The sequence below is a fragment of the Desmodus rotundus genome, chromosome 4 (assembly GCF_022682495.2).
Source record: "Desmodus rotundus isolate HL8 chromosome 4, HLdesRot8A.1, whole genome shotgun sequence".
Taxonomy (NCBI): Eukaryota; Metazoa; Chordata; class Mammalia; order Chiroptera; family Phyllostomidae; genus Desmodus; species Desmodus rotundus.
Genome location: NC_071390.1, coordinates 115,580,414 through 115,608,158, shown reverse-complemented (window position 1 = coordinate 115,608,158; position 27,745 = coordinate 115,580,414). Strand labels below are relative to the sequence as shown.

At 41.1% G+C, this 27,745-nt stretch overlaps 1 protein-coding gene across 1 annotated transcript in view; it reads right to left on the bottom strand.

Moving 5' to 3' along the window:
- ITGA8 (integrin subunit alpha 8) overlaps positions 1–27,745 on the bottom strand; it is a 176,908-nt gene that overhangs the window by 13,909 nt on the left and 135,254 nt on the right. The window contains exons 24-27 of the mRNA XM_024578009.3: positions 24,233–24,338; positions 21,414–21,572; positions 11,179–11,307; positions 5,810–5,923 (exon numbers count right to left, since the gene is read on the bottom strand). Coding sequence (XP_024433777.1) covers positions 5,810–5,923; positions 11,179–11,307; positions 21,414–21,572; positions 24,233–24,338 — 508 coding nt within the window. The remainder of the gene's footprint in view (positions 1–5,809; positions 5,924–11,178; positions 11,308–21,413; positions 21,573–24,232; positions 24,339–27,745) is intronic.

The window sequence follows — 27,745 nt, the reverse complement described above, 5'->3', positions numbered from 1 at the left end:
AGCTGTGACAACCAAAAATGTCTCCCATTATTGCCAATGTCCCTTTAGAGCACAAAATTCCCCTAATTAAGAACCACAGACCTAGAGTCATACAGTGTTTTTGACAGAACTTTTCAGCAAAAGTTCTTTTTGTTTAATTGGTCCTCATTTTAACTGTTGATTAAAATCAAAGGAAAATATTTTAGAGCAAGTCAAGAAAAGACATTCTGAGAACGTAAGCTTCTGTGCTTCTCCTCCGCCTCACTTGAGGCAGTGATGAGACCCACCCAGTGGCAGCCTGTGGCTGGCTCACATGGCTCTTGAGAGATTGTTAAAGTTTCAGGAATGGTGAGGACCAGTTGTTAAATAGAGCCGTTTTTAAAATTTAAATTATGTATACATAAACCTCAGTAATTGTATTTTTAAAAGGTAATAAAAACTCAGTACTTACTACTTATTTTATTGCATTTTCCTATTACTTGTTCTCTGCATACTCTTTACGTCTACCGTGTCTGTAAGGGGAAACCCTACATGATGGTGAGCTACAAGTGCATCAAGAGATTCATATTCAGCAATGCTGGCAGCTTGAAATCATGTAGTGTTGTGTAGTGTAGTGTTCAATCATGTAGTGTTGAAATGTAGTGTTGTAGCTCTGGGGGCAACATTTACACCATGGGAATCAGCAAATGCTACATATTGGAGCTTTTTGCCCTCACAGAGTGCACTTTATTAAACATTTACCAGCAACTCACTACCCACGAGCCAATGTTGGGTTTCTTAAGGCTAATCCAACAGGTGAGATTGTAATAATTTTGTTTAAATTATCTCTATTTTAAAAAAGTTTGCTTTCTTCTGTGACTCATTTTTTTTCCTCCTTCAATAAACCCTATTTCCTCTATGTGGTAAGCACAGGCCCGAGCACGCAAAACTTTTATATACTCAAAGGCACTATCTTTGTCTTTTTCTTCCTTTCCACCCTGACATTCCAGGATAAGCAACTCCTTTCACTTGGAAAAATTCTCTGTGGCTGTTACTTGGTTGGTTATTCTTCTGATGTTCTTTTTTCTCCTGGCATTTCCATTTTAACTGAAAGCTGGATTTTGTTTGTTTGTATGAGAAGTATTTTTTTTTAAGTGCGGAAATTTTTGCTCACAAAATCATGTGTGTACTTGGTGGTTTAAACCTACTTTCCTTATCATCCTGGCAGGTAGCCACAGAGCAAACACAACAATCCCGGCAGTGAGGCCTGTGCGTGAGGGTCACAACCACCTACGCACATGTGCGTCCGTGTTCTCAAAGCTCCAACGCGCAGGTTTTCCTCAGCCTCCAAGTTCAATAAAAAAATTGACAGAAAATAATTTTCTTGCCTCGAAGTCACGTGCTTGAAAAAAAATCACGGGAGAAGCCCATCTCTGTATGGACACTAGACGGAAAGTGTTTGTGCTACGTGATTCTGCACTTACCAATATGAAAGCTTCTTAGTGCATAAGAGGTGGGATTTGAATTCTGGCATGTAGAACACAGAGAAACACATTTCTCTGAGGACTTTCTTTCGCGGACACCCTTTACCACCTCTGCTCTTGGTCACAAGTTTGATTCCTCCTCACATTTTCCATTCATTGCCACTCTTTACTGTCATTTCCAGTGGTTCACCCCCCCCCACACACATGCACCCCTTGCCAAGCTTCAGAGACACCTGGGACTGGTCTCAAGACCCTGATTCCATACTCTGGGATGAGACACCAGTTGTCATACGTCATTTGGAATTTTCACATCGTTGTTTAACTTTTTACTTTTCTCTGTTACTTTTCTCTCCAACAAGATCATGCCAAGATGAAAGGCATGAACCATGGAATGTGACATTTGTATTTCTCCACAGCACCTAGCGCAGCACACACAGAAGGGCTTCATCAGTTCAGGCTGACTGACCACACGAACGGACAGTGAATGAACTGGTCAGATGGCGTGGTTATCGATGACCTTCCCACCCCACATTAATACCCATCTGATAAACAGTACAACTCATACAGTGGTCTGCTCTTTATTTTAAATTATTCTCCATAACCAAGGTGTCTTCTATGCTTGTCAGTAAGAAATTTTTTTTTCATTTTTTTAAGATGAAAAAAATGGAGCTGCAAGGATGAGAAATGTGAGCTTTAGGCTATAGTTGGCTTGGTGGGCCTCAAAGAAAGATATATTGGGCTGTGGCCACTAGGGTGTAGGCACATCACAGGTGAGCATTTAATTCATGAAGGACAACGAGGAGCAGAGTCACAGTATTGATTCCGTGTTGAAAGTTGAATGCTTCCAGCTGTGCTCTTTACAGAGCACCTGTAGTTTTCTTAGGTTAAACAAAATCTCTTCTACGTAGCAATCTCCTTGTGTAATAGCAATCACTGCCATATTGTGGGCAATTTAGGATTAAAAAAGCAGCTGGAGTTCAGACTCCTGGACGATATTGTGGACCTTCCACCAGCCCCAGCTAGCTAGTCATCCTCACAAAATGCCCTATTCCTCTCTCATCGCAGTGCCATGGAAACTGGTTTGCAGCCCGTTCGCTACCTCAGTGAGGTACTTTTGCACAGAAGAGCCACGGTACTCAAAACAATTACAGAGTTGGCAGCAAGCGGAGTGGAGAGTGAGACTTCTGGGTTGATTAAACACTTGGTGAGGCTGGTAACATTATGAGCATGCTCACTCCCACCTCCACGCTACTCAGTTCCTTCTGAAGAATTATTTTAAAACACATATCCATTTTATGCAGCCCATGTTGCAATACCCAGCACTTACCAGAAACATTTACCTTGTGAGATGACAAAACCTGAGCAACTACAGGTAAAACTTTAAGCTGCAAAGGGGTTGCTGTTTCAAGGAGCCATCACAGAACAGGCAAATATTTAAGTTTAACCCAAAGAAAATATTTTGCTGACCAGTTTGCTTGTTTACCATGCGGATAGAAACAAACACAATAAGGCAAATCATGTCAACCAAGACTTGTAAATTTTCTATGCTGAATTAGGAAGGCAGAAAATGTTTACTTCCTTCTGGGTTGCATGCGGAAACTATCAAAAGCCTTCAGTATATCCAATAGGTGTGTGTGTGTGTGTGTGTGTGTGTGTGTGTGTGTGTGTGTGAAGAGAGAGAGAGAGACAAAGAGAGTTGCCTTGTAACACTGCACTCCCCTTTGCCAGTCAGCTTCCGAGAGTGGAATAAGAAGAAACTGGAGAAGTACAGAGATCTGGGCTATGGCTGTGGGAATACAGGGAGACACTTGTGCCACTCTCCCCCAAATCTTTGCAAGAGGCACCTTGCTCTGGTAGGACTCCAGAACGTCCCTGCAGGTGGCTCTGGTCCGCTAAGTATTTATTGTTCAGAAAGTCCCTCGACTGTTACTGACTTCTTGCAGACTCACTGGGTCTTTTCAACAGAGAATGGAGATGCCATTTCCCTCTCTGGGCGTCTTCCTGGAACAGAACGTTGTGCACAGACCTGATGCACATCCTCCACTACAAAACCGTCTTCCTTTGGCCATGGCTTCACAATGATTTCAGTCCTGCTTCACTGAAAAGTCGTTCCCCTCATTCCAGCAGGATGTGGCGCCCAAACTGACAGGAGGAATGTATGGTTACCCATTTACACTCGTGGGTTTGGGCATTCACTCGGATTCCTGTTCCTTGTCAACTCTCGGATGACAAGTAACAGCAGAGTCACCATGAGTAAATTGATGGATTGTGAGTGGCACTTGAAGCAGTGTGTGCAGCATAGTTGGATTTCCATAAATATTTGTTGAGAGAATGAATAAATAGTGGTTTAACTTAAAAAAATGCAAATTGTGCACTGCACTTCTCCCTGGGTCACTTGTTAAACCAGGGGTAACTCTGAGCCCAGAGACACTGGCAATTGTAATTACGTCTTTTCATTGTCACAGCTGGGTTAGGGGTGCTACTGGTATCTAGTGGGCGGGGCCAAGCATGCTGCTGAACGTCCTATAATACACAGGGCAGCTGTACAACAAAGAATGATCTCATCCAAAATATTAATAGTGCTAATGTTGAGAAAACCTTGCGTTAAATTTTTTTAAAAAGGGCTTCACAACAAACTTTTAAAAACAACTTAAATTTTCCTCCTGTTTATTTTAGAAGCAAAATGAAATAATATTTTTGAGACTGTGGAGGTATACTGAATCAGAAAACATGAAAATCGAGAACTACAAATTTCTCTATTTGTTAGCCAGACTCAAAAGAATTTTACCATTTGATTTGCTATGGCACAATAAACCAAATAAAACATTTTTAGTAGTTAATATTTAAGCAACAGCCCTGACCAGTGTGGCTCAGTTGGTTGGGAATCATCCTGCAAACCGAAAGGTCACCGTTTTGATTCCTGGTCAGGGCATGTGCCTGGGTCGTGGCCACGTGGCCCGGTTGGGGGCATGAGAGGCAACCAGTCAATGTTTCTCACATCAACGTGTCCCTCCTTCTCTCTCTCCCTCCCTTCCCTTCTCTCTAAAAATAAATAAAATCATATATATTAGCAACAATGCACAGATTTGGTACTTTAGTTAAGCTTTTGTCCCCCTAAATCCTTCCTACACAACAAGATCATAACACAATAGCATCATTTAAATAAATAGCTCTTTCCAAGTGGAAACATTCATCTGCTTGGTATAGAAGAGATTTAAAAGCTTTAAAACACACACGATCGATAGGGCTATCTATGGCCTTGCTGGATGCCACAGCACAGAGCGGCCGGGGCTGCGTGGAGCCTACACATCGCATGGACCTGGGACCTGGCTGAGACTCCGGCTGGGCTGGTGCCTATGCTGTGGGCTCACCTGGTAACAGCACCTCTCTGGGACAATCTCCCTTTTCCCTTCTGAACTAATTTCTATTTTTACTTTTCTGAGCACGTGGCCTGAACTGTGCCCTTATACTCACCATCATTTCCGTTAACTAGCATTTACTGAGGAACTACTATGTGCCGGGCACTGGGTACATGGTAGTGAGCTAAACAGATTTGTTTGAATATTAAGTTACTGTCTGAATGTCTTCAGGAGTCAGGTTATTTACACCATTTTCTCCTAAATTAAGGGAGATTATATATACTCAGCCATAAAAACAGGAAATCCAGTCTTTTGTGACTACATGGATGGACCTTGAAGGCATGACATTAAGTGAAATAAGTCAGACTGAGAAAGACAAACACTATGTGATTTTGCTTATATGCAGAATCTTGAAAAGAAGCTGAACTTGTAAAAATAGAGAGTAGAATGGGGGTTGCCAGGAGCTCGGGGTGGGGGAAATTGGGGAGGTTAAAGGGTTCAGATTTCCAGCTACAAGATGAGTAAATGCCAGGGACCTTATTTACAGCATGGTGATTATAGTTAACAATACTGTATTATACACTTGAAAGTTATTAATAGAGTAGATCTTAAAAGTTATCGCCACACTCACACAAAAAATATAATGTGTGAGGGGAAGAAGGTGTTAGTTGCCCTTATTGTAATAATTTTGCAATATACAAGTCATCACATCATACCGTTTAAACTTATATACGTTATACGTCAATAATATTTCAGTAAAGCTGAAAAAAATGTCTATCTGATAGGAAAGATGAACAATTGATCTTTCTTTTAAAAGAAATAAAATTTCTTTAAAAATTAAAAAGCAATTTTTAAAAATAAAATATTTTTAAAATTAAATCTAAAAATTGTAAAAACAGAAAATGTTAAGAAAATTTAAAAACCATTTAAAAAAAATAAGCTTCACACTGAGCGCTTGGGAAGAGGTTCCCCAGGGGCACAGCGTCGGCGCCCCCGCGGGCTTGGTACCTGGAGAAACGTCTGGGCCCACAGCCTCGACCTGACTTTCAGCACTGCGCTCTCCCCGCCGTCGAGGCGTCCCACCGCACAGGAGATCTGTAAGCACTCGATATTCGTACAATTCTGCAAAAGATAACAGCGACTCTGGCAAATCAGCATTTTTAAATTGTGGTACAGAATCCGCATAGAAGTCAATGTATTTATACTTTATTTTCTAAGAAATCATCACCTAATCCATGTGATTAACTTAAATGAAGAACAAATACATTAAAACAACGAAGCCAAAGCACAGTCTGGTAGCAAAGATGCCTCAACTTCAGCAGTAATGCAGAGATAAATAAAATTTAAGTTATTTTCTAAGGACTTGTTACTATCTGCTTGCATCAGGAATTGAATGTGCTGCTGGTTCACTTTCTCAGAACTCAGGAGGACATTGCTTATGGACGTGCATAGCACCCGATCCTGGACTAAGCGAAGTCCTAACAAGGCTTTCAAGGAAGGTCCCTAGGACCACATGACCTCAAAGACCCAAAGGTATTAACCTGCTGACAAGCATTTGTTCTGTAACATTCATCTTTCTGTCTAAATTACTTCCTGGTTATAAAAACTAGTTTTTAAACTAGCTTCTAGGGTTGTCCAACTTATAATGGATAACCTTTAACATATAAAAGGCAAGTTCCTGCAAAGTGTTCACTAGGATGACCTTCTACCTATCGAATTGTATTTTTTGATTGGATCCTCTTATGGGAATAAACGGACGCCTCACATCCATTTTCCATGTTCCCGTGGACAGGATGCCCTTATTGAATTACGCTCCCTGACTGAATTTATCACATGGGCCACGCTTTAGTTTTTATGTCTCAGCCCTGGGCACTGGCCTGCAGATGCCCAGTAAACATCACTATCACATTAAGGAAATCGATAAAATACAGAGGAGCCTGAGGAACATATTCCTATGAAAGCCTTTTTCGAGACCCTCAGAATTCTTTAAAAACCAAGCAATAAGTAAGCTGTTATCTGATGAACTCCAACAAGGTTAGATTTCTTCGTGATGTTTCCAAATACAAGTGGCTGGGCTGCTCTTGTTCTACTAGAGCTGGGCACTGAGGAGTTGGGGTCTTGTGTCTCCAGCAGGAGCAGGGACCCTCAAAGTCCACAGTTTGTGCCACCTGTGAGGGTCCTCACGTGAGCCTCTGCTCCATTATGGACACGCTGTATACGGCCAATGCTGCCTTCTGAAGGCAAAGCAGGTGGGGAGTCAGAAGGAGGTAATTCTCATAAACTCCCTGAAAGTGGTGGTCCCAGTTAGCTAGCTCTGTTGAAGGCTTTTGGAGGTGTTGCTTAGAGTGAATCTTGAAAGGCGAGAAGGAGTTACCTAGAAGCACAGGGTGACGGAGACACGATTCTCTCGTAAAAGATCGGTGTGTGTTCAGGAAAGAGGAGAAAAGGGTATTTGGGGCGGCGTGGGGGACAGATGGCAATGAGATAGGGAAGGATGAAAGTCCAGGTGGTAAAGAATCTTCCTACTTATGCTAAGGACTTTGGATGTTATTCAGAAGGTACTGGGGAACCTGTGAAGCTTTTTAAGCAAGGGCGATGGCCATGTTCGTAGTTTAGGGCACAGGTGGTATGTGGCGAAAGAGTGGAGAGAGGAGTGGGAGGCAAGGACGATGGTACGTACTTCTTACACGAGTCCGAGAGAAATGATGAGGCCCTGAACTGGTGCTGGCACTACTGAGACTGGGAATTTTAAAGAAGGGGCACATTTTGGAGGCCAGGGAGTCAGAGTTTTGGATATGTGCAGACTGGCATGTCTACCAGACATCCAGATGAACATTACAGTGAGCCCTGCTAGTCCTGAAAACAGTAAGATGGTAGGAGTCACCTAAGAATGACTAATGACTAGAGTTACAATCAGGCAAGAAATTTCCACGGAAGTGCAAAGCCAATGGGAAAGAAGAGACCAGGACTGAGGATGGAATCCTGAGGTCTGGGAGCATTTAAGGATGGGCAGAAGGGAAGTCCATGAAGAATTCAAAGGGGCAAGTCAAAAGGTTGGAAGAGAAACAGGAGAGAATATTTTAGGGGAAGCTAGGGGAGGTGATGGTTTCAGGAACTGGTCAAGAGTACCAAGTGCTGAACAGGATTAAGAAACATAAAGTTTCTGTAAACTGAGTAGTAGATGGAGGAGGAGGAGAAGATGGGGGTGATGGCTGCAAAAAGCAGCAGGGACCCAAGATGAGAAAAGGCACAGACATTTTAAAAAATTTTTTATTGTTGTTCGAGTACAGTTTTCTGCCTTTTCCCCCCACCCCAGCCCAACCCCCAGCCCTTCTCACCTGCCTCCCATTTCCACCCCCCACCCCGTTATTGTGTGTCCTTTATAATTGTTTCTACAAACCCTTCACCCTTTTCGCCTGAAATTCCCTCCCCTCTCCTCTCTAGTCACTGTCAGCCTGTTCTCAGTTTCAGTGTCTTTGTTATATTTTGCTTGTTTGTTTGTTTTATTGATTAGGTTCCTGTTAAAGGTGAGATCATATGGTATTTGTCTTTTACCACCTGACTTACTTCACTTAGCATAATGCTCTCCAGTTCCATCCATGCTGTCGCAAAGGGTAGGAGCTCCTTCTGCTACATAGAATTCCATTGTGTAAATATACCATAGTTTTTTGATCCACTCATTTGCTGATGGGCACCTAGGCTGCTTCCAGCACTTGGCTATTGTAAATTGTGCTGCTATGAACATTGGGTTGCATAGGTTCTTTTGGATTGGTGTTTCAGGGTTCTTAGGGTATAATCCTAGCAGTGGAATTGCTGGGTCAAAAGGCAGATCCATTTTTAGTTTTCTGAGGAAATTGAATACTGTTTTCCACAGTGGCCTCGCCAATCTGCATTCCCATCAACAATGTACTAGGGTTCCCTTTTCTCCACAACCTCTCCAACACTTGTTATTTGTTGCTTTGTTTATGATGGCTATTCTGACTGATGTGAGATGGTACTTCATTGTGGTTTTAATTTGCATCTCTCTGATGGCTATTGATGCTGAGCATCTTTTCATATGTCTCTGGACCCTCTGTATGTCGTCCTTGGAGAAGTGTCTGTTCAAGTCCTTTGCCCATTTTTTGATTGGGTTGCTTGTCTTCTTAGAGTGGGGTCATGTGAGTTCTTTATGTATTTTGGAGATTAAACCCTTGTCTGAGGTATCATTGGCAAATATGTTTTTCCATATGGTTGGTTCTCTTTTTATTTTAATACTGTTTTCTTTAGCTGAGGCACAGACATTCTTAAGTAGAGGAGAAATTATATCTCAAGGTTACACATCCAGATTTTTCCTATGCAAATTGGAAATTATGATCCCAAACAGGATTTTGGCATTTTGCACTTTCAAATTCCTAATCAGAAATGTGATTCAGTAAGTTGTTTTTAACTAAACAAAAACTGTAGGAGGTCTTATTTAGCTTTTGATTTCAGAATAAACTTTGCATAATCACTTTCTACCCAGAATTATTTTGACTCGAGGACATGGGGAGGCATATGATTTGCAATTTTTGAACCAATAAGGGAGAAAGGCAATAAAACATGATTTAACAGAATCAGACGTAGAAATCAAGGCTTGCTTTGTCCTCGTCTGCAAGTAATAAGTTTCTGTGATATTCAGAGGTTAGAAATCATCTTGCATTAAAAGTCTTTAATGAGAAAGAATACGAGGAAAAAATCTGATCCTGTAACACAAGAGCACATACTTTTCAAAAAAATATTAGTTATTGATCTCCACTGCCTTTATATACTCATGAGACATATGCCCAAGTGGAAACTGAAAAATGTAGTTGAAGTTTGATTTTCCAAATTCTTGGTCCCCAGAGGTTTGGACGTTGGTTCTCCAGAGGGCTTTCCTATTGGTACTGTGTACTAGAACTCTACAGATGTCAATCATTTTCTTTTAAAAAATTTTTTTAATGTAATGGGGTATAACTGATAGAACATGTTTCAGCTGTACAACATAATGATTTGATATTTGTTTATATTGCAAAATAATCACCACAATAAGTCTAGTTAACACCTGTTAATAATTACACAATTATACATAATTACACAATTTTTTCTTGTGATGAGAACTTTTAAGATTTACTTGCTCAACAACTTTCAGATATACCATACAGTATTACTAACTTCAGTCAGTGGGCTGTACATACATTCCCAGGACTTAAATCTCTGTTTTCTGTTCTGTTCCTTCTGGAAGCTTTTTAAAAATGATACTATGCAGAATTTCATGAATTTATTCTAAACTCAATAGCATATCTATTCTCTACTTTTACATTTTTAAAAACATTACAATGTCATAAAAATTTACAGGGACTCAAATCATATGATCTGCCAGCTGTCATGGCTTTTTACCGTGTAGTTTCGGGTTCTTTTATGACAATAAACATTCCTCTCTTGACTTAAGTTTAACTGGTTAAGTTAGACTTGCTCATTAGACTTTTCTGTCCATTTCCATGTTTGAAACTTTTTACAGTGTCAGAGCATATTCAATGCATAACTTAAAAAAAATCCATTCTAACCCCTTTAAGCGTAAGGTTTAGTAGTGTTAACATTCTCATTGGAACAAGTGGGAGAACTGAATAAAAATGCTGACTCGGGAATGCTGTCCCTGACGTGCTTTTACAAAGTGCTGACTAAGCTCAGGCTAGATCTACCACAGACCCCAGTGGGAAGGCTCTGTAGTTTTTTGTTTTTGGGTTTTGGCTGGAAACTTGGACACACCATTCATTCATGGCTCTTCCAGTGGAGCGCAGGGCGCTGAGATTCACTCCAGGGGCCCTTTGAAAGGCAGCCGCACTTTTCTAGGCTCAGTTCAAACCTCCTCCGCACAGTGTCTGGGGACAGGCTAACAACGGAATCTTTATGTGTTTGAAATACGTTAATAGCCACATTTTATGTTTTCACCATTACTTCTCCACTGGGCCTTCCATGGCAGGTTTAGAAGGGTGAAAAAGTTACATTGCAAACACTCATTTACAAAAGCCCCTTTCATTTCTCACAACATGTACTGCCAAACAATGTTTGGCATATCTGAGCATCGGAGGAGAATGGAAAACAATACTTGAAGTTAAGAGAAGGGTGGAAGTAGAAGAGGGTAAAGGGGAATAAATGGTGATGGAAGGAGACTTGACTTGGGGTGGTGAACACACAGTACAATATACAGATGATGTATTGTAGAACAGTATACCTGAGACTTCTTTAATTTTATTAGCCACTGTCACCCCAATAGGGGTAATAAAAAATAACTTGAAGTTAAAACCATCTGTAGTGGGGAGCTCTGTCCAGTCTGGTCCTTCCCCTCGGCTCTGTGCACGCCGAGAGCCGAGATAACTCACCAGGATTTTTGCTGGGCTCTGTCTGTGGAGCTCCGGCCCAGGCACGTCTCTCTTTCTGACAAGATGAGGGATGGTCGAGTTTCGTAAAAAGGCACTCAGCTCAGGGGCGTCCTCTCTGGGGGCAGCAGGCTGGAAACAGTAAGCAAGAGGTATCACAGACAACCACGTGAACACTTGTTACCTAGCCTTGAACTCTAGGCAATTTTTTTTTTCACAACTACAAATGATTTGCATCAGAATTCAGACATGTTCTGATTTACCAGCAGCATTTCCAACAGCAAAATGAACCCTATGCAGAAGGAACAACCTTTCCATTCTCCAGTTACAGGAATTCATGGGGCCTGGGAATGTACCTGGAAAGTTTGTCTTGTGAAGAAAATATTTTAAGGAGAACGACTTCCCCATAAGGACAGAAAACATGGAGTGACTTTTCAGGCATGAGTCATTATTCTCTCCTCACTTTCCTCTCCTTGTATAAGGGGGTTGGTTAAACTAAGTAGGTTTCTATGTGGAGAGACGGGTCCTGAGGTAGCAGAAAAGTGAGGTGCTAACTACGAGGCGCTGATGTGGTCTAGGACCTGACTTCTGAATGTCTGAGCCCCACACTCCTGTAGGTGTAAGTGCCCCCTCAGAAGAGAACCACGTTCTAATGACAACAACTTTTCCCAATCATGCCACATAAACATTATGCTGTAACAGAGTCTGTTTTGAGCCCCAAGTTGGTTTTACAAGTGTTTTAGAATTTATGATTTTATCTCAGGCTCCAGGCTGGGTCATCTGACAGCTGAATACATACTTTGAGAGTTCCAATAAATCACACATAATATCCCATTAACATTCCTTATTGTTGACTAATTGAATACAGAACCCTAATTTTCTGCTCCCCTCCCCCCCGAAGACGAAGACATCTTTTTTTAATGCAGGTTTTCTTTGGAATCACAGGAGCAAAGTGGTACGCTCATCTGTGGAATGAGAAGGGATACTGCCACATTGCTGATGTAAGGATGCACCACAAAAGATGAAATGATAGTGCTCAGCGTGTCCTAAGAACCTGGAAAAATCTGCTGGGCAAACAGAAAGACAGTCCAGAATTCTTAGTATGTCACACACAACCTTCCAGGTGCTGGCTCCACCTGCTCCGCCGCCTCGCTTCTCACTAAGCACCCTCGCGTCCTGACCCCGTGTGCAGACTGCTCTCCACGCCTGACCTGCACCAGGCTGGTACCCTCAGCCCCTATTTGAGGTTCTACAGGATGGCTCTGTTCCCCATCAGCACCTATCAAGATGTACAGTAACTGCCTGCTGACTGGTCTGAGTTGCTCGATGAGAAAATGAAAAATGAGAAGCATAGAGTCACATGCAGCATTGCAGGAAATACCAGGAAACAGGGAGAGGAAGAAGATCCAGAGAGGAAAAGTAAAGATGGGGAACACGAGATGTAGGAGACAATCCCAGGAAAGTGTGAATCTATGGGAGGCCAGCCAAAAGAAAGTGGCAAAAAGAAGGGTGTGACTACAAAAATATCAAACACAGCCAAGGGATAAAAAAAGTTAGGACGAAATGTATTCATTGAATTTGTCACTTGGGAAATTATTGACATATCCTCCAGCAATTGCACTTGTAGGTATGTATCAGAAGAAAAGGAAAACACTAATTCAAAAAGCAGTCTCCGCCCCACGTTCCCTGCAGCGTTGTTCACAGCAGCCAAGACCCGCAAACGGCACAAGTGCCCATTGCTGGGAGACTGGATAAGGAAGCACACTCCCATGCACACAGGGAATACCACTCAGCCAGCGAAGGAAGGAAACCTTGCCGTTTGCAACAGCATGGATGGACCTTGAGACCATTATGCTAAGTGAACTAAGACAGAGAAAGACAAATACCTTGTGGTCTCATTTATATGTGGAATCTAAAAAAAGAAGAAGAAAACCTAAACCCCAAACTGAACTACAAGAAAACATCAAAACAAAACAAATAAAACATGGATGTTCTTAACAGTTATTTATAACGGAGACAAAAGATAGTAACATAAATATTATGGGCGTTATAGGTTACTGGTTAAATAAGTTATGACATTTATACAAAAGACTGCTGTAGAGTTTTTTAAAAATGATGTAGAGATACATATAACTTAGAAAGATATAAGACCTTAGTAAGGGAAAAAGGCAAGTTATAAAACAGCACATATAATAAGATGGTATATTTTAATAAAAAATGAATGTATACTTACCTTGTATACCTAGAAATTGAAAAATAATCTGAAAAAAATAGTTATCTTAGCATTACCAGTGGTAGAGATTTGATGATATTAAGGAATTTTGCTAATTTCTTTTTAGGTATGATAATGGTATTATGGATTTTTTAAGGAGAATCCTTAATTTTGGCAATATGCAGTAAAATGGAGAAATAAGTCCATGCATAAGTAGGAAATGCAACAGTAAGTGGGTACTGACATTACTTGAAATTTAAATTTTTCTCCTTTGTGTTTTTACATGTTGTCTGACATTCTTCTGATGGGCATTTAGTATAATTTAAATATGAAAACAAAAAAAAATTATAATAAAAGAGAAATAAGAAAACAGGAATAGTAAGTATAGTGTGGCTAAAAATGGAAGGGAGAAGGGGCCCATTTTTGAAAGCGGATGCAAACCAAGTATTTTGCTTACTGTTTGTTTTGAAGATAGAGAAAATTTAAGTAAGCTTGTGGGATCCAAGGAAGGAGCTAGTAGAGAGGAAGAGGTTGAGGAAACAGAAGGGATACTTTATGTAGCAGAGTTAAATTTAGAAGTGGAGGAAAAATTCCTCTTCCCCTGACAGTGTTGTAAAAAAGCTGAGGATGAGGGATAAACGTTTAGGAGTCTGCAGTGGGGTGGGGTAGGGGTGGGGAAATGGATCAGTCTAAGATTCTCTTGCGCTAAAGTCACCTGCTGATAGTAACGCTGGAGAGGCTGGAGAGGAGGAGAGCAGTGAAGGTGGGGAGAAGCCAACAAAGAGAATGGGAAGGGAGATTGTCTTGTGGCAGGAGGACTTCTCCAGAAGCTGATGGCCAGTGGGGGTTTCCTCCCATCGGTCTGTTAATGGTGCTCCCAGGCTAAGGGGTAGAGAAGTGGAAATGTGGCCTGTGCACAGTGGAGATTTTCAGGGACTTGGAAGGGTGGAGAGGGAAGGGAGTTTGTAAGAGTGTATCAACCAACTCCTCACAGATTCCAGGCCATCTTGGGAGTGGGTGGGTTAACTGACTTGGAAAAAGTTTTCATTTAAAGGAAGTGAGAAAGTTACAAAAATGCGAGATTGAATTGGAGGCTTGGATGTTAAATGAAAAATTTGAGACTTAGAAGTGAGGGAAGGCTCAGCCCCACAGACACTGGAATACTCCCAGAAAATGGTAGCGCCTGGCCCGGTGAGGCGTGCGAGGCGGGGCTCGAGGCTACGCAGTGCGGGAGGGTCTAGGAGAAAAGCCTTCATATTGTAAGATTAAACTGTGAGTTCGGGTAGAATTGTAAAAATATAGATTCCATCACATATTTTCTACCACACACTGTGTGTGTCTGTGAGAAGAGGTGCTGGAAGGAAGTAGGGAGTATTTCTTTATTCCCAAGTTACAGCCCAGCAGCAGCAGCAGCAGCAGCAGTAGTAGTGGTGGTAGTAGTAGTAGTGGTGGTGGTGGTGGTGGTAGTAGTGGTAGTGGTGGTAGTAGTAGTGGTAGTAGTAGTAGTGGTGATGGTGGTAGTAGTGGTAGTGGTAATACTGGTGGTAGTAGTAGTAGTGGTAGTAGTGGTAGTGGTAGTAGTAGTGGTAGTGGTAGTAGTAGTGGTAGTGGTAGTGGTAGTGGTGGAGTGGTAGTAGTGGTAGTGGTAGTAGTAGTGGTGGTAGTAGTGGTGGTAGTAGTGGTGGTAGTGGTGGAGTGGTAGTAGTGGTAGTAGTAGTAGTGGTGGTAGTGGTAGTAGTAGTGGTAGTGGTGGTGATGGTAGCAGTAGTAGTAGTGGTGGTGGTGGTGGTGGTGGTGGTGGTGGTAGTAGTAGTAAAATAATAGCCCCGAGAGAGGAAAACTCTTCAGCGTCCTATGTGGTTTCACTGGGTGCAGCACCTTGGGCACACAGAACACATCCTATTAAGGTGGGCCCAGTGTATCACCATTCGCAAGTATTCATAAGTGGTCTTTCAGTAAAACACAGGACTTCCTCTGAGCTACAGAATGAATATATCACACAGCAGAGGTTGATAACACACATTTCTCTCTTTCAGTATTATTCAACATTATTTTATGGACAGAAGAATGCCACTTGTAAACACCATAGTCAGAAAGTCTTCAAATGGCTTGCAAACCAGTTTTCTCAAATGAGATTCCAGAAATTATTTCAAAATACAAAAGGAAAAAAAAACACCCCAAACAAAAAACAAGCAAGAGGTTATCCTAGAAATGTAAACAACAGTTAAAGCCTATTTTCCAGATGAACTTTTGGAGCCTGTTTTACAATCTTGTCAAGAGCTGTGAGAAGCTGGTGGTAACCGCTGAAGCGCTGTCTTCAAACAAACATGAAAATTGCCCCTTTGTGCAGTTAGGAAACAGCCGTTAGTAAATACGGCTCTTTCTCCAGCTACTACTTAGATTTTGACCCCAACAGGAGTTTTCTGTTCATTACTCTTCACTGAACTCTTCGCTCTGGCACAAGTTTACATTTATGGAGTAAAAGAATAATGTGTGGCTAGAATGTTGCAACACAGTTGGAAAATGGCTTTTAAAGAAGAGCGCTGGATGAAATGAGATTAAGGGTTCTGTGAGCCCAAACAAGTGCAACGCATACTATCTTTTTCTTGTTTGTAACTTGTGTTGGGATTTCAGGTATTCCTAGTAAGAAAGAGACGGCGGACATCTCTCACAATTAAAAAGAAGTAGAGATAAGCCCAGGTGGGTCAGATCTCCGTGTACTTTTCTTTAAGACATAAATGTTAAGAATTTGTTGGGAAGAAAGAAACCCACATTTTTTTAACATCCTGAAAAGTTCATGGAAAGCATAACTAAAAGAACCAATTCATTCCATTGGCAATTTTGAAGCTTTTCTTAGTTGTTGGACATGTGTTTTACACTTTTCAAAATACAGGAGACCCTGAAAACCATCTTGCAGAGTAGATAAAGCACAGAGAAATTGTCCCTGGAGAGAATATTGTCTTTGGTGGCTAAAAGTTGGACCTGTCGGTACTGCTAAAGAAGTAAAGGGTGAGTTAAATGTGTGTGAGAGAGATGCCTGAGCGGGCTGGATGCTGTTGTTCCGGGAAGCACCAAGGGGCCCTGCATTCTGAATTCACGAGAAGCAGTAAGTAAATGGAGGCACTTTTGAAGGAAGAAAATGCTCTTAAGGATAAGACGAAACTATGCGAATCTGCCAGGCCAAGCCACTGTCTGTGGGCTCACTGATTTAACAAATGGAAAACTATTTGCAGGGCTGTAATCTCTGACAAATGGTTTCTGGGTTTCGGCTTCCCATGTTTGTAGTATTTGGTTGTAATTTGGACTTCCTGTGGGGGTGGCCTCGTTCAAGAGACACTCTCAGTCGTGACCGCCTGCCTCCCATGGCCCCGAAGACAGGCCTGTGGCTTTCTGTCTTGTGACGGTCATCCTAGTCTAGGCTCCGTCAGGCTGCTTCTAGCTCAGGATTCTTCTTTCTTGAACGTAAGCCCAGAATGTCGGGCTGTGATCTTAATGCAGGTTAAATTTGAGCATCTTATTTGTCTTCCTCTCCTGGGTACAGTTTTACATTCCGCAGTCCTTTCTCCTAGCATCTCACACTTGGCTGTTCACTATGAAATCTTGCCAATTTAAAAAGTCCTTTATTCTTTATGCAACTTTGGTTCCTTAACGGTGTTTACTTTTTCAACATCATCTTATCTAGAAATCATAGCCTGTCTGAAGGACTCTCCAAACCTCAGGACAGACTCCGCCAAAATAAGAAAATTGGTAGTTTGAAATCATTATTTTACTGCCTTAAGAATTATTGAGAAGTACTTTGCTCAACTCTAAAATTTTATTCCAAGATGGATCTGGAATGAATTAGATTTAATGGGTTGGTCTGAATGCCACAGACAGTTGAAAGTTTCAAAATGCTTTAGAAGGTAGAATGTGGAGAAATTGTCACATTAAAGTGCTCTGCCTCTGACCTGGACCGTAAACTTGATGAAGTGAAGCCATTGTGGGAGGAACAAATAACCAGACAGGGACCTTCTCCCTGGGGACAGACGTGAAAGTGCGAGTGAACGTGCCCACGGCACTGCCACACCCTCACGCACGCTTGGACTGGGCAGCCCACTCAGCCTTTCCTGAACCCCACCATCTCCCCACGCTCCCACCAACGCTCATCCTCACATATGTGAACGGTGTCGACAAAGCAGGCGGAGTGACTCTCCACAAAGCCTGATAGGACACAAATAATATTTGAGTTTAACTCACCAACTTCTAGGGGCATCTGAGTGTGTCCTTGCTGACCACACCCCCCAACCCTAATTCAGTTGCTGATGCTCTGAATTTGGCCAATGAGGCAGGTGTAAGTGGGTAAGATCTTTGCCCACTGTCTCCTAAAACAGCCACGGGTGACAGAATGATCGTGGTGGTGACTTTCAAAGGCAGGCATCGTTAGATGGGGCAACTTCCTGGGAGATCCGAACTGGACCGGTTGCTGGTGTAAAAACTAAACCCCATTCAGGCCTTTTTGGACTTGGAGGGTTACGTGAGCACAGTCACATTTGGAATACATATTCACTCTCTAGATGGATTGTATTTCAGGTTTCAAGCGAGATGTTTGGCACTCCGCACGCATTTCCCTTTAGAAATGATGCTGTAAATGTCGGTCCTGTTCTCAGGCCAGCCCACAGACAAATCGACTGTATGTATGATATGGCTTTGGAGCATAAAACTATGCACAATAAAGCCAGGACAGTTGCTATATGAGAAATTAAAAAAGAAAGGAAACAAATCACTGTGTAAAGTACACTATATTAAATGCTGATCCATTTAGTCACAGGAAAATGTTGTGGAGATTCTACAGAGGCCATCTGGGAAATTTCAAAGGTTTTAGAGTTGGTGGCACTGGTTCCTTAGATTGGGTGGCCTCGGAATCGTTCCTGAGGAAATCTGATGGTTTCTTTTTCATAAACAAATTTCCTTAGGAATTTGTGAGAGTTGGGAAGAAGCATGAAGAAGGCTCCTTTTCAGGGGTCAGTGGGCAAACATGAGAATATGCACAGGAGGGAGAAGTTAACTAAGAAATGGATGTGAACCTGAGAGAAAGGGGTTCTGGTAAAAGAAAATTAACTGAATGGTTGAAGAGGAAGACGTGGTCGGGAAATCTAACCATGTTCCAGAGGAGGCGGTAGAGATTGGGGTGGTGGGGCCCCCTTTGACATATCCACGGAGGGGCATTCTGGTGGCTAGTCCAGTGGGGACCAGAGTGCAACCAGAAAGGATTAGCAGAAAATATACTGCTCACAGAGGCGCTCACCTTATCACTCAACTTGTAAAAAACGTATAGAACCAAATGGTAACAAATTTTACCTTCGCTCACTCAGTGGGTAAGATTTAACATTGGGACTTAGTTCTTGGCTCCAAAAATATATTTCTGCCTCCTTGTTCCTTTTACTAAACCTACCCTCTCTGTACTTCTTAAAGAAACAAGTTAAAAAAAAATAACTTTAGGTAGTTAAAAATAAAACCATCTATACTCCAATTTAAAAAAATCAATTAGCTTTGATGTAGGAATCTGATATTGATATTAAAATTTTAAATTTCCCAAAACTATTTTTGAAGATAAGATACAATAAGTAATTTGTTCCTTACTAATTTCCAGTCGTATTAAAGGCAGAGAACAGGCTTTAGCTTTGAGTTATCTAGGAAGAAATAAGTTGCCAAGTATCTTAACAGCAACTTCACCAAGAAGTTATTTAATATCTTAAGAGGAAAATAATCATCAAATACTCTCAGTTGTTTATAGTTACAGATATAAAATATACTGTTTATCATTTTTTTTAATTCTCTCTCTCTTTTCCTTCCTTCCTTCCTCCCTCCCTCCCTTTCTTCCTTCCTTCCTTCCTTCCTTCTTCCCCTCACCTGAGGACATGTTCATTGATTTTAGGGACAGAGGAATGGAGGAGCAGGGAGAGAGAGAGAGAGAGAGGGAGGGAGAGAGAGAGAAAGAGAGTCATCAATGTGAGAGAGAGACATCGATCTTTTGCCTCCCCACGCATCCTGCCCGACCAGGGATCAAACCCGCAGGCTAGGTATGTGCCCTGACGGGAACCGTTCAGTTATTGGACGACTGCCAACTAACTAAGCCCCACTAGCTAGGGCTAAAATATAGTTATTTTCTATTGACAAAAGCTCTTTTGGACTCTGGTTCATGTCTAGTGAATTAAGTAAAAGTACTCTGAGAGCCTGAAAGTAACAACATTTCCAGTGCTCAATGAATTCAGAATTTCAAGAATTCACAAATTGTAGTAATTAGTTATTTTAGGGAGCTATTACTTCAGATTGTAATAAAATCTTATGCTCACTTTCTACAGATTGAGAAATTTATAAAGGAAACATAGTTAAGTGGCTTTTTAAAAATTACTAACCTTGGGCAGATTTTAAATCAGAGTCTGTATGGTAAAGTCTATATTGGGTAGCGGGAAAAACAGGTACTTAGCATATATATACTCCCACTCAGTTTGCACGAATCTGTCAAAATTCAAGTCAAGTTATCTGTCTATTTGTACTGTTCCAGTCACTGTAAATGATTGTTAATTGCATTAAAAAAATAACAACCGACATGGCGCACATTAAACAAGTTACATAACATATACGAACGTATATAAATAGTGTCAGATACAAACTAAACATTGCACTCAGAGAGTTAGGAACCCCCTGTGTAATCATGTGCTTTAACAATCTATGACTGAAACAGAGGATCTGTGAACTGCAGAACAAGATCTGTGAATGTCTTAATTCCTTGGTTGAAAATGTTATTTGATAATATAAGTGATTGTCTATGAAGACATTGAGATGTCAATGAAAAGCAAAGAGAGAGGAAATGGACAAGAATTCCCCAGGGAGGAAGTATTTTAAATAATTCTGGGGAATACAAGTGGGCTTCTTTATTATTTCCCCAGAAAGCAGGAGGCTTGATGCCCCATAAATCATTTAATACTGAACCCCCTTTTAGTCTTCTTCTCTCTGAATAGAAGGCATGTTGGGCTGGAAAAAGGAGCCTTTCATAACAGGCAATGTCCCAGTGCCCCCGGTTGAGAGTTGAGGGAGACCTGCGTCCTGGGAGGCTGAGCGAGCATCTCATGAAGCCTGCCCCCTGCACCAGTTCTTGTGGACACACTGTCCCTGCAGCCACTGGAGCATATTCATTCCTGAATGAAGCTCTCCTGTGAGGACAGCATCTGATTAACAAGTGGTCCCCCTTCCCCCCATTCAAATGTGACATTTTCAAGGGTTTATGCTAATTAACTTCTTTCCTTTCCAGAAGGAATCTAAAGCCAGATTTGGATGTCACTCTAGATGGAATCAGCCCCAGGGATGCTTGAGCTCCTGATTAGCTGAAGAGTGACCAGAAAACTAGCCCAGAAAACTAGCCCGTGGACCTCAGGCGGGTGTTTACAGAGAGGTAGAGTCTCAGGCCCCACTCGGTCCCCTGCATTCTAGGCTCAGATACGCTCAAGAGCTTGAGGGGCACTGCTCTTGGCTTCTTTATAAGTTTCACTAAAGAATAGGGTCCTGAAAATTCCAGTCTGGGGGTTCTCAGGACACAGAGATGGCGTTTGGCAAATTATCACATTTCACCCCTCACCATTGGCAACAGCTGGAAAAGTCATTTGGGCAAAGATCCTCATGTCTTTTGGCAATATACCAAAAGTAGTTTAAAAATAGCATTTTGTACAAATTCTCCAAAACATGACATGTCTATTTATGATTTGAGTTTGGTTGTGCTGCTAGTCAAGTGATATGTAAAAAGTATTTATTGAAATAGGCTAAATAAATAACAGGCCACCGTGAACAGTAACACTAAGAGAGATTCAAGTTTTCTAGGGGAGATATTTTAAGGTAGGTCTGGCAGCTTAACTATAAAGCTAAAAGAAGAGGTCTGGTCAATTACCATGGAAATAACGTATAATTACTTTGTTTTCTTTTATAAGCCACTGTTTTTGTTTTTTCTTTACCATAAAAATTAAACAAAGCTGCAGTTAGATGAGGCTCCTACCTTTATATCCTGTGGGTTGATATCTGGTTTTGTTCGACATCGTAGAGGTCCCAGAGTTTGAATATGAAAAATGTAAAGAAGGAATTCTTCCCGGGCAGAGAATGGCCAGCCCACCTCCAGAAGGGTGTCGCTGATGGCACTTGGTCCAATATTGTGCAGCTACAAGCAAGGAACACATCGTGTTATGGCCCAACACAGGCAGGGAGATGCAATTAAACTCCACATACTCTGTGCCCATCCTGGAAAGCATGATTTTCTTGTTTGAAATCATCTGGACCAGGACTGTGAAAAATAGCAAATAGAGTCTCTAAAAGCAAGAAGAGCTCTGAAAGCAAGCTGTGCTGATGCTTCCAGAAGACTCTCCGATCTGTGAGGCTCTAGGGGCAGATTTCGTCTGCAGAGATCACATTAACCATGTCTGATAGCTGTGATGCTTACTTCATATTTATAATAATTCAATCACAGTGCTAGAAGTGCAATTTGAGTGATACGCTTTCAAAACCTAAGTTATTTTTTCTTTACGATGAAATCACCTTTTTCCTGACTACTGACTTGTCGATTGCAACCATATGCGATGCACTCTCCTTCACCCTCTGGAAGCATGGCTATCCATCAAATGTCAAAGACCCAGGCTCACCACAGTTCACTTCAGGCATGCATTTCAAAGCCGAGCTCCTTCTATTTTAATCAGCGAATCTCAAGGAAAGAAAGGCCATGTCTCATAAAGAGATGAACGTTTTAAACACGAGAATCCTGTACTCACAGGACACAAAACGGCTTATGAAAAACACTAAGTATATTTAAATTGTAATTAAAAAAATTCAAAGGTAGCAGGGACCTTTTTTTTTTTTACCACGGTTCTGAAAATTATCATCGTCAATAAAATAATTTATAATTGGTTTTCCCTATTAGGTGGCCAATTTAATTCACATTATCAAAACAACGTGGCACCCACTGATAGCAATATATTTTGAGACATGTAAGAAGCATTTGATGATTGCTTTTGGCACTACTGATTATTACCCTAAAATTTTATGATCCATTTATGCTAAGATTAGAAGCAGAGCTGCGCTGAGAATGATTGAATTTCAGTGTGTTTTCAAACTTTAAAGTTTCACCATTCTTAAGCAGAAACTAGTGCACAGAAGGTTTAATAAATTGTTGGCTTTTTTTTTCCCAGTGAAGTTTTAATCCTTGGCCTTGGGGACTGTGTTCTCCTGTTGCTATCTAGAGAGCTTAAGGCACAGCTTTGATGCAGCTCTGGACAGGGCTTCGATTCTGCAGCGCAGGTGGGGCAGACAGCGGAGGGGCTCAGGCTGACACTGCACAGGAGTCGATGCATCTTTCCCGTGCAGTAAACAGCTCATCAGTTTTGAAATGGCTTTACTGTTAGCTGTAGACAATGTAGTTTGAGATGGAAGTCATAGTCAGATTTACTAGGGCAGAGGCCCTGGTTACCCAGGGAGGGGACAGAGGGCATTAATCAAGAAGGAACCTCAACAGAAAATGCTTGCAGTATCGCTTTTACCAAAATTCCATTTCTGGGTGCTTGAAAATAAGCAGGAATAACTACTCCCCACCGAAAGCATTAACTTTATTTTAAAGAATAAAAAAGGAACAACTACTAAACTAATCATTAACTGTATCTTGGTTTCTAACTGTAAAAAATTTAAGTGTTTCAGACAATGTTTCAACAAAGCTCTTCCCTACTCAGTACTCAGTATGTAACACCTGAAATGGGACAAGGCCACCAGGGTTTATTCATGAGCCACTGGCTCAATTCTGGAACACATTTTACTAATCAACAAACTATTTCAAATCCCAGGATAAGGTGTTCATGTCTCATTTGTCTTATTTGAATGCACAGTAAAATTACTCTTATCTACCATTCACCCATCATATATTCTACATATGCATTTTTTGTATAGTAGTAAATAATCCATAAAATTTTCCTCTGGTCACTTCTGGTTGGTGGCCTTGAGTTTAAGAGGTGGGTGGGCTTTGAGGATATCTGAAAATATAAGAGTAAGTGAAATAAAGCCTAGGGAGCTAGTTGTTTTTATGCTCATGTTGTCCAAACATTGAAAACAGAGGAAATAAAGAACATTGAAAAAAGAAGAACAGGAATAAGGTAAAATGTTTCTTGCTATGTAACAGCTCTCCCACTAAAAGCAAGTGGCCGCATAGTGGTCACTGAACAGGACATCCTGCACCGCCCACTGCAATGTGACAACGCAACAGGGCAAGTCTAGGCAGGACATGATGCTCGGGTCCTCGGTGTCTTTTATTCTATTTTATTTTAAAGATTTTATTGACTTTTTAGAGAGAGGGGAAGGGAGGGAGAAAGGGGGAGAGGAACATTAATGTGCAGAGAAACATCTATTGCTTGCCTCTTGCACGCCCCCAGCCCAGGCATGTGCCCTGACTGGGAATCGAACTGGAGACTGTTTTGCAGGCTGGTGCTCAACCCACTTAGCAACACCAGCCAGGTCCTTGGTGTCTTTTATTAAAAAAAAATTTTTTTAATCCTCTCCCAATGTGTTTATTGATTTGAGAGAGGAAGAAGAAGGGGAGGGGGAGAGGGAGAGAGAGAGAGGGAGAGACAGACAGACACCATGTGAGAGAGAAACATCAATTGTCTGGTATATGCCCTGACGGGGGATCAAACCCACAACCTTTTGTTGTATGGAGTGATGCTCCAACTAATTGACCCACCCAGCCAGGGTTGTATTGGTGTCATTTAGAAAGATATGAAGCATTTATTAGTGAGGAGCATAAGAATAAACCCCTAACACAACCTCAACAGAGACAATAGCTACCTCATAAATATGTTCCACCAACGGTCCAACTCCCTCCTCTCTGCGGGGCTCCTCTTCTGGGTCCCAGTTGTGAAGGGGCAGAACAATCTGCGGAGGGTGGGAGACTCTGAAACATGCAATGACGGGACAAGAATGTTTCACTAGCGTACAGCACAACAGAAGCAGGAAGAAGTGGCTCTCAATTTACTTGAATAGATATTGTCTATAAGGAAAACAGTATTGAAAAGTGAAGTTCCTTATTACATGAAATGTTAAAGGGACTTATCTAAGAAAAAGAAGATAAAAAATATGAACAGTAAAAATGACAGCAAACTCACAGTTATTAACAACCACACCTAAAACCAAAACAAAAGAAAACTAAGCAAACAATTAGAACAGAAACAGAACCACAGAAATGGAGATCACATTGGAGGGTTATCAACAGGGGAATGGGAGGGGGAGAGAGGGGGGAAAGGTACAGAGAATAAATAGCATAAATGATAGGTGGAAAATAGACAGGGGGAGGAAAGAATAGTGTAGGAAATGTAGAATCCAAAGAACTTATAAGTATGACCCATGGACATGAACTATAGGGGGGGAATGTGGGAGGGAGGGGGTGGGCAGGATGGAGTTGAGTGAAGGGGGGAAATGGGACAACCGTAATAGCATAATCAATAAATAAATAAATAAATAAATAAATATATATATATATATATATATATATATATATAAAAGAAAAGTGAAGTTCAGCAAAATAACTACGGCAACGTGAAGGGTCTGAAACACGCACCCTAGGCTCTTATGGTGTCCAGCTCAGAGGCTAGCTCTATTATCTCCTGGCCACTAGGGGCAGAGAGGAGCGCATTCTTGCATTGAGATGCATAAATTAGTATATGCATATATAAATATATATTTACATATATTAGATCCTGTATAAGTGTAAGTATGTGTGTGTGCATGTGTATGAGATATAAAATTCCACCTTTAAGCCATATCAAGAAATAGGGCTTTTCGTGTGAAGAAAAATCTAGAATTCTGTGTTGTGTGTTAGATGTCCAGTTGTGAAGAAATATAGTCTACAGTTAAATACATCATAGTAAGAAAATGACCACTTGCATATTCCTCTTTCTTAGATTTCTTTGGAGTCCCATTAATTCAGCCATACATCTGAACAAAACAAAATGAAGTGTTTGTGTTCTAGAGTTGTTTTGTAGATAACTGAAGGGTGTGAGAGAGTTCAATGGGGTAATCACGTAAATAGGGTATTAACTTGACAACTAGGTATCTTTACCTGCAGCTCACACCTGGAGAGTGAGCACTGGATGAATGAAATACAGTATATGGCATTATTCCATATGAAAAGCTGATTGTAAAACAAATGATTATTTTTACACAATGTTAAAAAGGATAATTCTCAAAAAGCCCACAATGCTTTCTAGTAATTTTTAACTAAAATGTATCTTTAAAAGAATTTCCAGTTAAAGGTAAGATCATATGGTATTTATCCCTCACCGCCTGGCTTATTTCACTTAGCATAATGCTCTCTAGTTCCATCCATGCCATTGCAAAGGGTATAATCAACAAAAGAAAAAAGCAAACAAAATATAACCAGAGACACTGAAATTAAGAACAATGTAACAATAGCCAGAGGGGAGTTGGGAGGGGATAGTGGGGAGAGGGGTCTACAGGAGCTACTATAAAGGACACAAGTACAAAATCAAGGGGGAGGGTAGAGGTGGGAGAGGGAGGTGGGACTGGCTGGGGTGGGGTGGAGGGATGGGGAGAAAATGCAGACAATTGTAATGGAAGGAAGGAAGGAAGGAAAGAAGGAAGGAAGGAAGAGAAAAAAAAGAATTTCCAGACTTTCAGCTGGAAGTAACGTCAACATCATCTCCTTTGGCAATTAGATGTCTTAAATGACTTTTTAAGAGTATCCAGTAATTCACACAGCCTCCAGCAACCTCCGATGTTATCTTTTTCCTTCTTCTGGTAATCTCTTTCTAAAGGAGATAGTGAACTTTATTGGGTTAAATTCTGGCCCAAGGGCAAATAATTTAATGTCTGTGTGTCTCTATTTGCTCATCTAGAAAATTATGATAAAGTTTTGGAGTTGTACACCACAAATAATTGGAAAGCATCTCAAATGCTTTTGTTCAAAATTAATTTGGCTGCATTGTCTTCTAGGGGTGAGTAGGCGTAGATTTTTAAAACTGAAAACCACAGAAATGTACTAAATTGTAAAGTCTTTTGCATTCATCCTTAATGTGTAACTATTAAATACGAACTACCAGACACAGACTTGTTGGGTGGATACCTCAACATTCTCTCCCCTTAGAGTGGTTTGTTGTTCTGCCACATACCTCTTACCTTCTTAATTTGATTAAATCCTGTTTAAATCAAACAGGAAACTTGGTAAGAGAATAGTCCAGAACATGACAGGTTTCTGTCATCAGAGGGAGGCCCAGAGGGCTTGGACATTCATTCCCACGGGATCTTGATGACCTCTCCACGCAAAGCCTTACTTTGCCCTTAGCTTCTTAGCTTGACAACAATAGAGAGTTGACTCCATCATGCCACCATCCATTGCGAGGATCTAGGAAAACTATATTTTTTTCTTTTGTTCTTATGATCATCAATCCTATACAACTGGTAATAAATTTTCTAAGACCGTAGAATCATAAATTTAGATCTGGGCAGGGACTGTGGAGACATTGTGTTTAAAATCCCTTGTTTTATTAAATGAAATAAAAACTGACATCCAGAGAAGTAGGGGATTAGTAACAGATGAAGACCATAGCTCAGGTTTACTCATGGACCATCCACTATTTCCAATACACAGCACTCCACAGAGGCCACTAAGATGCAGTGGTTTTAGTAAACACAACTTAAAGAAACTTCCTGGCCCATTTCTGTGACAAAAAAAAATAAAAATCTATAAAGCTATCACAGGACATGGCAAAATCATTCAAAAGTATGACTTACAAAATTCACGTAACTACCCTCTAAAGACCTTTTCAAATTTGGGGAAACCATGGCAAAGAATGGCTCTCTAAAGATCCCAACTAAGTAAGTGAAGCATTGTTCACTGTTTTCAGCATTATTATTATTTTTTTTTAGAAGGAAAGGAGATAGAATATCATTAGCTAATTAGCATAGGATGAACATCCATTGCAATAATGTAACGACCGTTACTAAATAGCCTGCATAGTCTAGGATGGAGGATAGAGCATTACTCCACAAAGACCCCTGAGTAATAAGATGAGGGGCACTCAGTGCTAGCACCGGACATTAGGAAGGGTTTGGGGGGAAAGCAATGAATTAGGTTTTTGATAAATTAAAGTCTCCATGCTATCAGGAAGTTTAAATCTGATGGGGTAGTAGAGTGGCATGAACTCTATTTTCATAACCCTGTTTTTAAGCCGGACTAGTCCAAAATAGCAAAGACTACCACTTACGGAATAACGCTGACTCTCCCTGTTGTATACAGTATCTATGCGGATGACGGGTTTTCATGATTGTAGGCTTTCTTAATAC